The sequence below is a fragment of the Schistocerca serialis genome, chromosome 1 (assembly GCF_023864345.2).
Source record: "Schistocerca serialis cubense isolate TAMUIC-IGC-003099 chromosome 1, iqSchSeri2.2, whole genome shotgun sequence".
NCBI classification, from domain to species: Eukaryota; Metazoa; Arthropoda; class Insecta; order Orthoptera; family Acrididae; genus Schistocerca; species Schistocerca serialis.
This window is the reverse complement of record NC_064638.1, coordinates 646,545,747-646,564,499: the sequence shown is the minus strand read 5'-3', so window position 1 is coordinate 646,564,499 and position 18,753 is coordinate 646,545,747. Positions and strand designations below refer to the sequence as shown.

The following is an 18,753-nucleotide window of genomic DNA, read 5'->3' as shown; positions in this document are numbered from 1 at the left end:
TTCCTTGTTGATTTCATTGTAGCGTTGAGGGATCAAATTTTTACATTTTATTAATATATTCTTTAAGGGAACTAGTCTGATTAATGTCAATTAGTGAATCAGTTTAAGCTGTTAACTGTCTCTGTCCCCCTGCTGTTAAATTTTAACTACACATTCCTTTACAGAACTAGGCTGAAAATCGAAGTAATTCTTTCGACCTAGGTAGCACTGATTTTTTTCACTTTTTAATAATTGCACATTGCTTGTTCTGAATTGACGAGCTTATTCAGGTTCCAATTAATTGCTTAATAATGTTGTTTCTTTGGAACAAACTTAACAGAAAATTTTTGATTCTGCCCGTTCCTAATAACGCCTGAATTTCATATTGGCTTTTAATTACAATAATTAAAAATAGTTTTTGTTTGTTCTTGTGAAGCATGAGTTTCATAGTGTGGTTAATCCAGACTATTTGGATAGAAGCTGTACAAAACCTCACATTTTCGAACATCAGCTGAAAGTTTCTCAATTGCAACTACTAAATATTTATGATTTTCTGCCTACTTTTGGGATTGTAAATTTTAAAGGTTGAAAAGAACAAGAAAAAATATGTCTTTAATTATTTGTTTAATAAAGTTAATCTTTAGTTCTGGATGGTACGCAGTTTTTTTTTTCTGGCCTGGCACCTTACCACTTTCTCTGATTACAACCGTATTTGAAATTTTAGAACGGTTTGCTAGCATTAATTCATTTTGAGCATCGCTTGTAACCTTTCTATGAAATTTATTGATATACAAAACTCTAAGCATTCTTTTTCAGAAATTCCTCACGTAACGTGTACTTAGACATCACATTCAATTGTTGAGCAATAGTGACTGTTAGCTGGCCCTGTATTCTGCTTGTGAGCCGGCCGCTGTGTCCGATCGGTTCTAGGCTCTTCAGTCCGGAAAAGCTCTAGTGCTACGGTCGCAGGTCCGAATCCTGCCTCGGGCATGGATGTGTGTGATGTCCCTGGGTTAGTTAGGTGTAAGTAGTTCTAAGTCTAGGCGACTGAGGACCTTAGATGTTAAGTTCCACAATGCTTAGAGAAATTTGGACCATTTATTGTGTTTGATAACTGTGTCGTGAAAAAATAAACTTTGATCTTAGTGAAATGCTGAATTTGAAATAATGAAAATGAGTCAAATAAAATTCCAAAACAAACTAATTGTGTACTCAGTGAAAACTGTTTAATTCAAACTCAATACTGAAATGCGTTATGAAAGTTCCGTAAGTGAAGTGCACTTACTGATTTGGAATATCTACAAAATAAAACACTGTTCAACACGGAACAAAATAACTATTGAAGATTACCAATCCTGTCACTGAAAATTAATTTGCTTACTTAGTACAAAACTTGGAATTGTGACTAAATGCTGTTTCCTTGCAAGAATACAAAATGAGATCTACCCCGAAAGATACATAACTTACTTCATGCTCAGCATGATATTTTGTGTCTAGTGCACTGACGTTCTCGAAGGCAAATTGAAATCAGCAAATGCAGCAACTAAAGAAAAATAATCTATTTACTACAAAAACTCTTTTTGCTTCTCAGAAACAATTTAGGGCAGCGTGTGGCGTAAGGTGCAATGTAAGCACGACAAAATTTTTGAAACTACACTAAGAATGATGTACGGGGGCTATACTTTAGAGAATAGCGGTCTTCAAAAATTAAACTCTGATTGCAGGCAAAAAAGGCTGTACAACATAAGATGACTCTAACAATTAGGAAATTCTCTCATTACAAAGAATTACAGACACTTAAGCCAACTACATTATTTGTGACATAATGAAAACCAAGCGATCAGATTAAATAACAAAATTTCCGTCAATTAATAATTCTTACAAAGAAATATTTCATTCATGCACGTGCTTTGGTTACTTTGAAATATTCCTCCACAAATCTTCTTCATCCACGTAGTGAAAAAATGAATTTAGAAACAAGTTTTCAGTTCACAGTAAAGCATTCTAGATAATTTCTTCTAGAGTCACAAATATCAAATCTAATCTCCTTAGCCAAAAATCAAATTCTTACTACTATGCCTGCAATAAGAACGCCCTGGCACTGCACAAATGACTAGCGACCTAGGGTACCGAAGATAAGATTAACGACACAGTCAAGGATATTAGTCACTGCCGTGCAGTGCGCTCATGGGTCTATGTCCTAGGGCAGTGAAGCTGAAAAACTTACAGTGGCAAAAAAGTATGAAACCATATACACACGCGAACAAGTGGCCTGTAAAGTGTAGGTGGAGGTAGTACCTCTTATTCAAGAGACGCTTCTGCTAAACTCCCAGTAAGAACCAGAACGAATCTTGATTCTGTATCAGTGTGTAAGGACTGAGAGCACTCTCAGCTGCAAACCAAAAATTCCAAACAGCTCTGTTGGGCTATGGCTAAACAATTTCTTCATAATATCTTTTCTGCAAAATACCTTATCTTACAAGAGAATTAGTATCGTAAGGTATGCACGAGAACTTGCGTGCGTACTTTGGAAGACTGGAGACAGTCACCCGTGGAAATAAAGCTGTGACGGTAGATCGTGAGTCGTTCTTGGGTAGCTCATCCGGTGAGCACGTGCCTGCGAAAGGCAAAGCAAGGCAAGACCTGGTCCGGCACACGGTTATATTCTGCCAGCAAGATTCATTCCCACTGCGACCAGCTGATGACGACATGACCGACGTAGCTCGCCTCCCTGTGCTCTGTTAGTCATTTCAATCTTACTAGTATAAGTGATTGTCAGATGAATAATTGCTGCAACAAGTTTTCTGAAATTACGATTATAAGCAACACTCCCTAGTAGTCAATTACGATGTACTTGATAAATTTGTCGATTCCCTCATAAGTGCACTGACTTGTTGCATTTTTTCTTTTGCAGCTAGCTATACCATAAGGAGTTTCGTCCAACTGGTCATATAAAGCTACATTTACTTTCCTTAAGAAGAAGGCACTCTCGCCGCCCAGCGTAATGGTTTTGATATAACTCCTGGTATTCACAATGAAAACTAGAGCACTACCAGAGCTCTTAGAAACCTATAAATACTAGTATTACCGTTATTGACGTTTCGGCAATAAAATGTATCATAACACAGAAGAGCTAAAGAAACTGGTACATCTGCCTAATATCCTGTAGGGCCCCGCGAGCACGCAGAACTGCCGCAACATGACTTGGCATGAACTCGAATAATGTCTGAAGCTGTGCCGGAGAGAATGGACACCATGAATCTTGCAAGGCTGTCCATAAATCCGTAAGGGTACGAAGGGGTGGAGATCCCTTCTAAGCAATACGTTCCAAGGCATAACAGATATATGCTCAATAATTTTCATTTCTGGGGTGTTTGGTAGCCAGCGGAAGTGCTTAAACTCAGAAGAGTGTTCTTGGAGCAACTCTATAGCAATACTGGACCTGTGCGCATTCATGTTGTCCTTCTGTAATTGCCCTTGTCCGCCGGAATGCACAATGGACAAAAAGGATGTAGCTGATCAGACTGGATGCTTGCTACGTGTCACATGTCAGAGTAGAATCTAGACGTATCAGGGGTCACACCAGACACAACCCACACTGTTGCAGAGCCTCCATAAGCTTGATGATTCCTCTGCAGACATACAGAATCCATGGATTCATGGGGTTACCCTCACATCCGTACACGTCCATCCTCTCGATACAATTTCAAACTAGTCTCGTCCGACCAGGCAACAAGTTTCCTGTCATCAACAGTCCAATGTCGATGTCGACGGACCCAGGTGAGCCGCAAGGCTTTGTGTCGTGCAGTCATCAAGGGTACACGAGTGGTCCTTCGGCTTCAAAAGCCCATGTCGATGATGATTCGTTGAATGATAGCCCAGTCCAGCATTGAAATCTGCAGCAACTTGCGGAAGGGTTGCACTTCTGTTACGTTCAACGATTGTCTTCAGTCAACGTTGGTCCATTTCTTGCAGTATCTTTTTCCGGCCCCAGCGATGTTGGTAATTTGATATTTTACTGGCTTCCTGATATTCAGAGTACATTCGGAACTCCGGGAGGGGACTGCCAAAGGGGAGGTTACCATGAGAAAAAGACTGAATAATCAACGATAGGGTAACTTTCGGGCTGTGGAATGTCAGAAGCTTGAACGTGGTAGGGAAACAAGAAAATCTGAAAAGCAAAATGCAAAAGATATAGTAGGGCTCAGTGAGAGTGTGTTACTGTGAACAGTTTAGTGACAGGGTTGTTATTACCAGAATCGACAGCATACCAACACCGACAATGATAGTTCAGGGATACATACCGACGTCACAAGCTGAAGGTGAAGAGATAGAGAACGTGTATGAGGATACTGAAATTGTGATACAATATGGTGTATGAGGATATTAAAAGGGTAATACAGTATGTAAAGGGGATGAAAATCATGTCATGGGGGACTGGAATGCAGTTGTAGAGGAAGAAGTAGAAGAAAATGTTACAGAAGAATATGGGATTGGGACAAGGTACGAGAGTGGAGAAAGACTAATTGAGTCACATAACAAGTATCAGCTAATAATAGCGAATACTGTGTTCATTAATCACAAGAGGAGATGGTTTACTTGGAAAAGGGAAGATTTCAGTTAGATTACATCATGGTCAGACAATGATTCCGAAAATAGATACTGGATTGTAAGGTGTACCTAGATATAGAGTTACATCACAATACAGTAGCGATGAAGAATAGGCTGAAGTTTAAGACATTAGTGAAGAAGAATCAATACACAAAGAAGTTGTGATACAGAAGTACTAAGGACGATGAGATACGGTTGAAGTTGTCTGAGGCTATAGATACAGCAGTGAGGGAAAGCTCAGTAGGCAGTACTGTTGAAGAGGAATGGACATCTCTAAAAAGAGCTATCACAGAAGTTGGGAAGGAATACATAGAAACAAAGAAGGTAACTGCAAAGAGACCATGGGTAACGGTAGAAATACTTCAATTGATCGATGAAAGGGGGAAGTACAGATTGTTACCGGAAACGCAGGAATACAGATATACAAATCGCTGAGGAATGAAATAAATAGGAAATTCAGGGAAGCTAAGACGAAATGGCTGCAGGAAAAGTGAAGACATCGAAAAAGAAACGATAGTCGGAAGGACAGACGCAGCATACATTAAAGTCAAAACAACCTTCGCTGACATTAAAAGGAAGGGCGATAACATTAAAAGTGTAACTGGAATTCCATTGTTAAATGCAGAGGAGAGAGCGGATAGGTGGAAACAATACACTGAAACCCTTAATTAGTGGGAAGATTTGTCTGATGTGATAGAAGAAGAAACAGGATTCAATTTAGAAGAGATAGAGGATACAGTATTAGAATTATAATTTAAAAGAGATTTGGAGGACATAAGATCAAATAAGGCAGAAGGGACAGATGACATTCCATCAGAATTTCGAAAATAATTAGGAGAAGTGGCAACAAAACGATTATTCACGTTGGTGTGTAGAATGTATGAGTCTGGCGACCTACCATCTGACTTTCGGAAAAGCATCATCCACTCAATTCCAAAGACGGCAAGAGCTGACAAGTGCAAGAATTATCGCACAATTAGCTTAACAGCTCATGCATCCAAATTGCTTACTAGAATAATATACAGAAGAATGGAAAAGAAAATTGAGGAAGCGCTAGATGACGATCAGTGTTGCTTTAGGAACGATAAAGGCACGAGACAGGCAATTCCAATGTTGTGGTTAATAATGGAAGCAAGACTAAAGAAAACTGAAGACATGTTCATAGGATTTGTCGACCTGGAAAAAGCGTTCGACAATGTAAATTGGTGCAAGTTGTTCGGAATTCTGAAAAAAGTAGGGGTAATCTATAGGGAGAGACGGGTCATATACAATATATACAGAATCAAAGCGGGAATAATAAGAGTGAACGAGCCAGATCGAAGTGCTCGTATTGAAAAAGGTGTAAAACAAGGATGTAGCCTTTCGCACCTACTGTTCAATCTGTAAATCGAGGAAACAATGATGGAAATAAAAGAAAGGGGCAGGACTGAAATTAAAATTGAAGTTGAAAGGCTGTCAATGATATGATTCGCTGATGACATTACTATCTTGAGTGAAATTGAAGGAGAATTAGATGATCTGCTGAACGGAATGAACAGTCTAATGAGTACAAAGTATGGATTGAGAGTAAATCGAGGGAATACGAAGGTAAATAAAAGTAGCAGAAATGAGAACATCGAGAAATTTAACATCACGATTGGTGGTTACAAAGTAGATGGAGATAAGGTATTCTACTACCTAGGCAGTAAAATGACCAATGCAAACTTAGCTGCATTGAAAGCACGCACTGCGCGACACGTTCTGTACGTGATCCCGGAAACGCTTCGCTTTATCGATTTCAACTTGTTTTCAGAAAACGTTGGAAAGCATATTGAACATGTTTTGCGCGAGTCACACGGAAATTAATAATCCTATTTGATTTTGATTAAAGTTTCTTACGCGGTTTTTGGTCTCAGGACTAATAAAACGGATGTGATTGATGATTTTTAATCTATTTCTGGCCTCAGAACAATTAAAAACAAATGTGATTGATGCTTTTTATGAGGTTCTTGGCCTCAGGATATTTGAAAAGCAATTTTTTCCATCCGATGTGATGTTACCTTGCCGTGGTGGATGGGCGTGCGTAGCTAACAGTATCACACCTGTAGACCCATGCATACTCAGAAGAACAGTTTCTTTAACGTCAAACGTAGACCTTACGCATTGTCCTATGATTCATTTGTCATTTGTAGTCAACGACTATTACATTATGATGTTAACAGTATCATCTACTGCTACATTTCGTAACAATTTATTTTTCTTCTGCAGTACGTTTTATCCTTCTCCAATAATATTCCGTCACAATTTGACGTCACTCTGAGCAGTGGTGTTATTTCTACAGCGGTTTGGAAATCAAACTTCAATTATAATCGCCCTATATATGTATATATTCAAATGTCATCCAGGGTGATTGTATGATGACGTTACAAATGTATCAATAAGATGTTAGGGACCCTGGTGCGGAAAAGACCGAGTCGAATGTTGTTATATGTATATATTCAAATGCCATCCAGGGTGATTCTATGATGATGTTACAAACGTATCAATTTGATGTTAGGTACCCTGGTGCGGAAAAGACCGAGTCGAACGTTGTTATATGTATATATTCAAATGTCATCCAGGGTGATTCTATGATGATGTTACAAACGTATCAATTTCATGTTAGGGACCCTCCTGTGGAAACGACCGAGTCGAACGTTATAAGCGAAAATCGTTCTCATAACTTTGACAGTGGAGTACACATATCGGTACTGTTGTTGCTAAGACTGCAGAGTAGACAGTCCCGACGAGTACTTACAAGTAGAAGCAGGGATAGTAGGTGAACGAATCCAATGCAAATGACTTACTGTTTAATGACATGAGCAACCCTGAGTGAGGAGTCTCACCGTAGGAGACTGTAGTCAGCATTTACAAGCTGACGTACTAACATCGATCTGCCTTAACCCAATGGAGTTGCACCCTCTGCGGAACTTGTGGACATGATTTTCGTGTGTGGGTAAGAAAATGGATGCAGCCAAAACAGGGAGATGTAGTACAGGACCAAATATCGACTTAGTAGATATCGGGCCCACATTAAGTTTCCAAGATTTTTCCAGCGATTTCGCGAAACAGCGCAATTGATAACACAGTACAACGACCGAGGAGGACACGGAATCCTGACGGCAGATGCAGTGCCTGCTCGAGTGGATGAGACGCCTGCAATTAGCGCACAATCATTGGCGTGAGAAATGAATGGTTCACACAGAGCTATATTCCTACCACCCAAACAACGAGCACGTTTTGACTCCTGCTGACTTCGGACCTCGTGTAGTTTTCACCCAATGGTTCTCCAAGGGCCATACAGTCGATCCCTATTCTCCTGTGTATGTAGTTTTGACGGCTGAAGACTGTTTCACCAAAGGCGGAATGCTATATAGTTTGGGCCGATGAGAATCCGATGGGAGTCCCCTCGCTAGTTACGAATAGCCATCAACACAGCTTTTAAGTCAACCCTTGGGTAGGCATAGTCAGTGATCACGTACTAGGCCCGTTTCTCCTCCATCTCCATTTTTGATCCACCAGATTACAGAGTGTTTATCAGAGACACACCACCCACTTGATATTTGTCAACGGATGTGGTTCCAACATGATGGAGCCCTATTTGACCTTGAACTGCTGTTTCGTGAACACCTGGATCAGACATTCCCTGAAAAGTGGTTAGGCAGACGAGGCCCAGTTTCGTGGCCAGCGTTTTCACCTGATCTCATCGCACTCGCTTTCTTGCATACAAGACGCCTGCAGAGACCGTAGAGGATGTCCTAGATAGAATTCTCGCTACCTGAGACACTGTTCAAACGCCTCCGGGATATTAAAATGGGTACGACAGAACTCTGTGCGACGATACAACGCCTGAATTGACACTTGTGTACGTCATTTCGAGCAGTTGTTGTAAATGTAGCAGGTTGTGCAAATTATACACGTAAATAGTATTCTATATTCCTGTACCGTAGATTCAGGATGTCGGTCTATACCAGCAAGTTACGTGCGGCAGTACCTCTCCATGAGCAGGGGCAATTATACTAGGATATTGGGGAGTTGGGGAGTATTCAGCGCGAATTCTGTTCCTCATTATCAAAGTTCTTAGACTAAGCGCTATGCGAATCTGAGTCAGAATTTGATTAGATTTTCGCTTATACTTTCGATTCCGTCGTTTCAGGAATATGGTCTCTTACCTCAGACTCATACATTTACCCTTCTCCATCATCCTCGAAAGTTTGTAACATCATCGGGGAATCACCTTGTATAGAACATTAAATAAAGTTGACCCGCTGCCGTATATCTAGTCAGTCTGGTAACGTCAATTTACAGCTACTCAATTTTTAATAACCGTTGAGTAGCAACAGGAAAGGCAGTTGTAACATATATTCAAATATTTGTTTCCCATTAGAATATCTGATCGGTACTGGTCTCTGATTAGTACAACTTGGCAGTGAGAACATAATGACAAAGGTACATTATAGGTCGAAAAAAATTTATGAGTGAGTTGGCGTTCCATTGGTGGCTTACAAGACGTCAACACTGGGTATTCCACCATCGAATGGCTATGAAAGGTGAACATGCAAGTCGACTTGTTACTGAAAAAGGCAAAAAGGCAGTGTACAAAGCCAGAGGAAGGAGGGGAAAATAATTGAACATCTTTTGTTATAAAAAGTAAACGTCGTGTGACTGGGGCCTCCCGTCAGGTAGAACGTTCTTTCGATTTGACTCCACTTCGGTGACTTGCGCGTCGATGGGGATGAAATGATGATGATTAGGACAACACAACACCCAGTCGCTGGGCGGAGAAAATTTCCGACCCAGCCGGGAATCGAATCCAGGCCATTAGGATTGACATGCTGTCGCCCTGACTACTCAGCTACCATGGGCGGTCAACTTTTGTTATTAAGGGTGGCCTCCCAAACTTTACTAACCAACAAGAAATTAATTAATATTTGTGTTTGAAACTGGTAAATCTCAGTTTGGATTTAGGAACACGTGAAGCAATACTGACCCTACGACTTATCTTAGAAGATAGAATAAGAAAAGACAAACCCGCTTTTCTAGCATTTGTAAACTCAGAGAAAGCTTTTAACAATGCTGACTGGAATGCTCTCTTTCAAACTCTGTGGCAGGGTCAAATACAGGGAGCGAAAGGCTATCTACAATTTGCACAGAAACCGGATGGCAGTTATAAGAGTCGAGGGGCATGAAAGGGAAGCAGTGTTTGGGAAGGGAGTAGGACAGGGTTGTATCATATCCCCGATGTTATTGAATCTATACAATGAGCAATTATTAAAGCAAACAAAAGAAAAATGTGGAGTAGGAATTAAAATCCATGGAGAAGAAATAAAAACTTTGAGGTTAGCCGATGACATTGTAATTCTGTCAGAGACGGCAAGGGACCTGGAAGTGCAGTTGAACGGAATGGACAGAGTCTTGAAAGGAGGCAATAAGATGAATATAAACAAAAGCAGAACGAATATAATTGAATGTAGTCTAATTACATCAGGTGATGCCGAGGGAATTAGATTAGGAAATGAGACACTTAAAGTAGTAGATGAATTTTGCTATTTGGGAAACTAAATAGCTGATGATTGTCGAACTAGGGAAGATGTAAAATGTAGACTGTCAATGGCAAGAAAAGCGTTTGTGAAGAAGAGAAATTTGTTAACATCGGGTATAGATTTAAGCGTCAGGAAATCTTTTTTCAAAGTATTTGTATGGAATGTAGCCTTGTACGTATTTGAAACGTGGACGATAAATAGTTTAGAATGCAATAGAAGCTTTCGAAATGTGGTGCTACAGAAGAATGCGGAAGATTGGATGGGTAGATCACGTAAGTAATGAGGAGGTACTGAATAGAATTGGGGAGAAGAGGAATCTGTTGCACTATAACGTATCTCTGCCTCTTCTACTACTGGCTATTGGTGGCGGAGACTCGCCACGAGAACGTGCAAGTGATAATTTGCGCAACGGATATTTTAACGCGACTGGAGTCGCCCTGAAACTTACATGTTCTCCAGTAGGAGTACGTTATTCTCATTAATTAAGTCAATTGTCATGTGACAGCCTACCTGTTTCCTAATTTTAACTTGTGGATGCGATTGAGTGTCATGATCAGGCGACAAAACCCAGTTGTCTTTAGACGAATAAGTTAAAACATTTATAAAATATACACAAGTGGCAAGATTAATTAGCATAAAAATGGTTCAAATCGCTCTGAGCACTATGGGACTTGACTGCTAAGGTCATCAGTCCCCTATAACCTAACTAACCTAAGGACATCACACACATCCATGCCCGAGGCAGGATTCGAACCTGCGACCGTAGCGGTCACGCGGTTCCAGAATGAAGTGCCTAGAACCGCAGGGCCACCCCAGCCGGTTAGTTAGCATAGGAAAAAACTATCTACTAAAGGATAAATTGCATGATTTTAATATATTTAATCATCATCATCACAATTCAAAGACACTAAACAATAATTACAACTCTCAAGTTCTCCCTGAATTAATATTGGCCTGTAAACTGCCTAGCCCTGCCCTATAATGCACTCGCGATCTGTGATTAGGCGTGGAGTAATTGACATCCCCCGTTGTACTAAACAGCAAGAAGGAACTAATATCTCATTGCAGGACTACTATCTCAGTGCAGAACGGAGTAGAACAATGGGAATCAGCAATGTAAATTTACTTTCCTACACGCCGGTGCATAAGCAAGATAACCGTGGTAATCAGACACTACAGCCGCAGAACTTCTCTCCTCAGCGAGTTAATAGTAAAATTGTACTTCACCAAAATTACAGCCGAAGACATCCGTCGACTGGCGTGGTCCCAAGACGGCCCTCTAGCTCCACGTCCCGGCAACGACCCTGTAGCTCCACGACCAAGGAACGACCTCTCAGCTCCACGCCCCAGGAACGACAGCCCTCTCACTTTCCTCTACTTTTTCCCACCCCAAAGTCTTTTCTCCCCCCTTAAATTTGGATGGCGAATCATCTCTCCAGAAGGCGCTCGTTTCCGAACGCCGACCAATCTCAGCTTAGAATCAAGACCGAAGGTTCTGGAAGTTCTTTCTACGTTCGTAGGGAAGTCCGCAAATACTTGCTGCCATGTGTTTTTGGCGGACCCGCTGCCTTCTCACGCCTGCCCGCCGGACACGGGTTCTCGCTTTGCAGGTGCTCCGTCCCCTGGGCATCCCGAGATCAGCACCAGAAGCGGCTGCGCCGTCCTATAGTCCGAAGGAATGTGTGAGCTCCTTGAGTCCTTCCGTTCTACCACGAGTTTCACAGCTCTGCTCGTTCACCAGTCACCCAACATGTAGACATGCTACAATAAATAAAGTATACTAGGCGATGTCAGTCACATACATGTTGTTACTCAATGAAAACAAACCTGTCTTCTCTATCACTGAAAGGGCTTACTCGTCGGTTTGGATGTAACACGGTTTCTGAAATGACGCCACCTTACAGCACACCCTTTTCTAGAAGAAGGGATCGGTAGGTAGGACATGATCTGAGGCATCAAGGGATCACCACTTTAGTATTGGAGGGTAACACGGAGGGTAAAAATGGTAGAGTGAGACCAAGAGATGAATACACTAAGCAGATTCAGAAGGATGTAAGGTGCAGTAGTTTCTTGGAAATGGAGAAGCTTGCACTGGATAGAGTAGCATGGAGAGCTGCATCAAACCAGTCTCTGGACTGAAGACCACAACAACAATAACTGGTAAATCATCATTACCTTCAGAGAACCTAATTCTTTTCTTTTTAAAAAGAAAAGATTAAAGATCAGTTTTAAGAATAATTATTAGACACCAAATACAGATGATAAACTATTTACACACGCTTCACAATTTTAAAGGGTCACACACATTAAATGCTGTTGTTGTTGTGGTCTTCAGATTAAATGCTAATGAGTTACAACTGACCAGCCCGACGTTAGACCGGGGCATAACCCCCCTGACGGCTCAAGAGGCCCCAGCCGTAGACCACGCGCCCCATTCTCTGGCGTCAACCACGCAAGCGAGAGCAAGATGACGGCCATTAACAGAGGGAGGCAGGACATGGCTCTGTGCTTACCGAGAAAACTAAAAACCCGCGATGAAGCCGTTCAGATCGATAAGGGCAGTCCGGAGCAAAATCCGTAGGCTTCGCCGAACCGCGCTAGTTTCTACAAGAGGGACCCCGTAACCAGACAATAGAACGCTGCCAAAACAGTGGTAGTCGCGCCGAGCAAGACATATCAACAACACCACTGTGCTGTGCGGTAAATGCTGGCTCACGAGGCTCGACCAGAAAATCCATGGGCCGACAATAATAGCCAATTGCCACCCAAGATGCACCACCCAAGATGCACGTTCGCTGCCTCGGACACCACTACATATTGTGTCAGCGTGGACCACCTCTCTCTCGCTTGCTCCGCTCTTAGATTCCTTCCATCGAGAGGGTCCATAATTCCTCGAACCGGCAAAGAAAATAAACTATCCGGAGGTGAGCTATCGACTTCAGTTATCTAAAGGTGGACTGTGATCTTCGGGGCCGATATTACAGCTCGAGTTGTTCCACCTAGAGCGCCCCATTAAAACTGTATTTAATTCCGGGTAGCGAGATGCACATGGCATACTTTTTCTGAGCAGTTGTTCATTGTGTCAGCGCTACATGGTCGGTTGTGCAAATCCATTAGCACAATGCAGATAAGTTTGAAATACCAATCAGGCAAACGTATCATTGTAGGATATCAGCCGTATATCCCCTAAAGGTCACAATATCTCTAATAAACGCATGTAGTGGGGACCTATTCCCAGCAAGACGCTCCCAAAGAGGACAGAGCTGTCACCACCTTATCCACCCGCCTGCAGTGGTTGCGATTTAGCAGGCGATCCGAAGCGGTAATCACCCAACAGGCCGGACCACAGCAGATTTACTCCTGCGTTAAGCACATTGTCTAGCTTAAAAACGCGTTTGTGTAGGATGAATGCGCCTGGTAGGCTGTTGAGTGTAACACAGTGGAACGTCTTTAACGTCTATAGTCTGACGGAAATATTTGACTAATTGTGACACAGAGGCTGCCGAGCGGTCCCCAGCATAAGGTTCCGTGTCGGTATCGTTTCTTTGAGTCTGTTATTTTAACACGATCTCTCGTGACTTCAGTGTCAGAAGAGATGCGGCATTGTATCCTCGTGCTCGCAAAACTAGCTCTGGACGATGAGAACTGTGTGAACGGGAGCCCTATCGTCTTGGAACAGATCATCACTATTAGGGAACAAACACTGTATCCTAGGATGGGAATGATTACCCAAAATGGTTACATAACCCTCGGCTGTAATGTGATCTTGCACTGTAGCCAAGGTGCCCATGGAATACCACGATATGGGCACCCAAATCATCACCGAAACCCTGCTGTCTTTCACTATTAGGAAGTAAACGCTCCCACAAGTAGCTCAACAGTCCTTGTTTTATTGCTTTGGCACCAACTATTCTTGTTAAGGGCGTTTGCATCATTGATCAATGATTTTGGAATTCAAGCTCGTCCTAAAAATCCCATTTTGTGCAGCCCATTTCGTGTTGTTTTCATGCGGACAGGGTTTGCGAATGCAAATAAGTTTCGCTGTGACTTTTTCAGCAGTCTTTCTCTTATTTTGCGTCACAATGCTCTACAATACCGTGTGTCACGATCACTCATCACACAGCTCCGTGCGCGTTGTGACTTAGAGGAAGATGGTTTTTCGTTTTCCCTCTAGTTGCGGTATAAATTTCCATTACGTTGCCTCATGAAACACAAAACATTTCGGCTGTCTTGGTTACGTAAGCACCAACAATTTTGTCATGTTCGACTTGACCTAGCGCCGACGTCATTCACCAACTACAAAGAACACTATTCTGATGACGATTAACACTTACAACGTACTGCCGACATTGCTCAGGAGCTGTTCGTGGTCAAATACAATAACAAAACTTACAGGCTTGACTAGTGTCTCCATTCAAACTCAAGCTTGCGATTCTCGAGTTGTTTCCCAATTTCTTTGTAACCGCTCTACGTTATACTTAAAACTGCTCATATGTCAATCTGTTACGTTCCGGGCAGTACATCTCCGAATTTCTCCGATGACTGTTACTGTGCCCAATTTACTGCGCCCGCTTGATTAGAACTTTAAACGCTGGAATCACTTCATTTGGCCACACTAGCGGATTGAGTAATGTTTCTGTGAAAGATGCTAACAACTTTCCCTGACCCGTTTCAACACATCTACGTATCATATTCGCTTTTCCTCATACTGACTTCGTGTGTTCGTCCCGTTTTATGCCACTTTTTACTATTAACCATATATACATATAATATTCTACATAATCATCATGTTCCCCACTAATCCTAACACAACTGCGTTCTTTCCCTTTAACTCACGATTATCTTCTTCTTCTTTGTCTTCCCTGCCTTTTTCCCGTTTCTCGACGGGGCCGGCGGTGTTATATGGATTGTGACAATGTTAATGGAGCCTTCCTAGCGTTCTCAATCCCCTCTCCCACCCCCCTCCTCAGTATGGAATTTGTGTTCCCAATCTGTCTCCGTCTACTCCATGTTCAAGTCTCTAAATGTTCTCTTTGCATGTATTTGATGCGGCTCGTGGGTACGAGCTTGAAATTTACCTAGTTCGATGTGGGAAACTCCTACAAACAAAATCCAGGCTTGCTGACACAATTGCCCTCGTCAACAATCAGCTAGGTAGGTTCCATCCGCAGACAACATGCCTATCTGTGTTCAGGAAGCGGACGCTTTAGCGGGCTCTTCTATCCAGATGGGTCTCTTTCACTCATATTCACCATGATTTATTCGTATGGTCCAATGCGGCCCACTACCGGGTTGTTTGCCTCTCTTTCAGGATGATGACGTGTGAAATCGTATGGGACTTAACTGCTAAGGTCATCAGTCCCTAAGCTTACACACTACTTAACCTAAACTATCCTAAGGACAAACACATACACCCATGCCCGAGGGAGGACTCGAACCCCCGCCGGGACCAGCCGCACAGTCCATGACTGCAGCGCCCTAGATGGCTTGGCTAATCCCGCGCGGCTCTCTTTCAGGTATTGTGTTTACACACATTTCAAGAGAGCTGCCGTTCATTACCCCAGGTGCTAGACTTCCTTCACTTCATCACGATCGTCTTCTGTATATAGAAGACAGCACCGTCAGCGATAATGCTGCTGATTCTGATAAACTGTTAGCGTATGTTGAGAGTATATGATGTCATGTCACGCTTGCCCGGGGGAATACCCGTTGTTACTTTAGTTCGTCGTCCATTATAGGATTTTGAGTCTATCACGCACCGTCGAAGATGCTAAATTTCATTGTATCCTGGATTAGTGGTCGTGGTACAATGTAGAGCACCTTCCGAAAATCCAAGACGGCTAAGTCTACCTTCACCTGATGTTCGGAATCTACCCTCATCTGCTGTCAGGAAGATATAACGCATGGATGAAGCCAACTATTTCACAGTGGGATTTTTTTGCCACAATACGATTTTCCGTGGTTCATATCCGAAATATGTCAACAGAACAAAAGGAAATGTCGTTGACGTCAGTGTCGTATACGCACTGAAGATTTAAGAATCAATACTGTAAGAATGTTAATGACATAGACATTGTTGATGCATCAAATCTCATAGGAGAGAGGCGATCATGATTATATTATAATGCAATACTGCACTAGAGCTGAATAGCTTGCTTCAAAAATGTCATAGAGCCGATGAAAACTGACTTTATTGCTAAGATTGCTCACTAGACGCGTTTCGGATTTATTTCCATCATCAGGTGTACAAGTGCAGGTGGAATCACATGATACGAGCGTTACTAGATATGTATATGTCAGATTATGTTACATATACATGTGGTAAAGCTCGTATCATGTGCCCTCTGTGTACTTCAAGTTTTTATGTCCATACTTGTGATCGGAGCTCTGGGGGGTCGTTAACTTACATAAGACATTGGAACACCTACAGCCTTCCTTATGATATCATTTATTGTCTGGCTACCTGTTCCTGTGCTTCAGTGCAGCACCTTAAGGCCTTAGCTGATGCTGAAGAGGTGACGCCATCCGTGTACGTGATGTGTTAGTGAGCAACATAAACAGCTGGTGGTTGATTTTTGGAGAGAAATCATCACAGTTTTACATGTAGTCTGTGTAAACCACAGGCTGTATGGCTTTCTATTCAGCTCCAATACAATACAAGATCACAATACTAATAACATAAGATAGGAAGACGTTCTCGATACCTACCAACCTGAAGAGGCGTACGCTGGCTGTCCTCAGACACGTCCGCCAGTGCTGGAGCTGTCCCAGAGCGCGTTGCCGCTGCGTCGTGTAACGCACACGCATCGCGCTGCGGCCTTGACACGCAACCGCGCAATACGCGCTTCTGGGTTCCGTACGCGAATGGGGCTGCTCGCCCGTGACGCGGTTGCGGCATCGGCGTCACGGAGATCCCTCCGATATAAAAGGCACCCGATACAGCTGTCCGGCACCACATCCACCCGTTCTCCCAAGCTCGCACACCCATCGACCATGCAGGTGAGTCATTTTATGGATGCGCTGCGGCTATTATTACAGCTAGCGTCTATTATACACAACGCAGATGAAGCATATTACACTCTGAATCACTAGCATGTGCGACCCGTATGAATTAAAATATCGATCTACAGCTCCTAACATCTCGCCTGTATACGTACATGTAACATTGCTGAAAACACATTAAGTGGAAGAAAGGAACTGGGTCATTTTCTTGCAATCCTTTCGGATATATCAGCCAAGAACTATAAACTTGACTAAAATTCAGTTAATGTATAGAGAAATATTGAGTTCTGTGTAGATATCCCCTGATCTGTATAATAACGTTTTGGTCCAAAATGAGAAAGTCTGTCGTCGGGTTAACAAATTACATTCAGGCATGTAGGTCAGTTTCAGTGGCCAGTCGATAAAACAACAATGAATACGATGCTGAACAGTAAAGAATATTTTCCATGTTTTTAACTGGGCCTATTATGCTATATGGCTGACTTTTGTGAAATTAATTCACAATAATGTTTGCAGATTACCGAATAAACATACACTCTACAAGAAACTTCTGTGAATGTTTTCTAAAACCTCTTAGTGGTTTCAACAGAGTTCATGTTAAGACAGTATACCATAATAAGCTGAAAACGAGCCATTTGAATGGCAAAGTGCTAAGGCAGCAACACTTGAACATTTCCTGTTACATAAATAGCTATATAACAGCAAAGAGTGCGTTGATCCGAGATACGGGATATCTTTTATGTCCGGTGAGAAGAAGTTAGAGATGCTGGACGATAACTTGAATGAGCTACGCCGATAGGAATACACACTGAAATAGAACAGAGCCGAAGATTCGTGACAGTCGCCTCTGACTATAGAGAACTTTCACTAATCTGCGTTCCGAATTAATTTCAGTTTTAGCAGGAAGCGGCCACAAAATCTAGGAATACCATCATCTAATAAACTGTAATTCTAATTTATGTTACGCAACCCGAAGGTGAAATGTCTGTAAGTAATTACTTATTTATTGCCTTTACATATAGGTGCGCGGAGATAAATTCGTTCTTATGTAGGTAGCTCACAACCAGTTATGGGGCCACTACACTAAATAAAACTAAAAGAAAACTACAGCTAGACTCGCTTACATATGGATTTGCAATTATGTTAAAGAAAAACGTTGACATTGACACGCTTAAAATAAGTACCTGTCTACGTCCTCATTAAAAATGCACCCTAAATCAAAATCAAATATGAGAGTCTACTGTAGTATTTCTTTATATTTAGCATTTTCCCCTTCTTTCCAGCTTCCCACATATCTTGGTGTGTAAAACCAAAACATTTATGCCGGCCGGTGTGGCCGAACGGTTCTAGGCGCTTCAGTCTGGAACCGCGCGACCGCTACGCTCGGAAGTTCGAATCCTGCCTCGGGCATGGATGTGTGTGATGTCCTTAGGTTAGTTAGGTTTAAGTAGTTCTAAGTTCTAGGGAACTGATGACCTCAGATGTTAAGTCCCACAGTGCTCAGAGCCATTTGAACCATTTTTGAACAACATTTATTTTCCTTAAATCTGTATCATGATGAGCAGTCCTGCTTTTTATAGCTGTGTATTGACCTCGCCTG

General features: G+C 42.1%; 1 protein-coding gene across 2 annotated transcripts in view; it reads left to right on the top strand.

Moving 5' to 3' along the window:
- Positions 1-17,111: 17,111 nt before the first annotated feature.
- LOC126478878 (uncharacterized) overlaps positions 17,112-18,753 on the top strand; it is a 62,453-nt gene continuing 60,811 nt past the window's right edge. For both annotated transcript variants that reach the window (XM_050103738.1, XM_050103737.1), the window contains exon 1: positions 17,112-17,150. In XM_050103738.1, the coding sequence (XP_049959695.1) occupies positions 17,145-17,150 (6 nt within the window). In that variant the 5' untranslated portion in view covers positions 17,112-17,144. The remainder of the gene's footprint in view (positions 17,151-18,753) is intronic.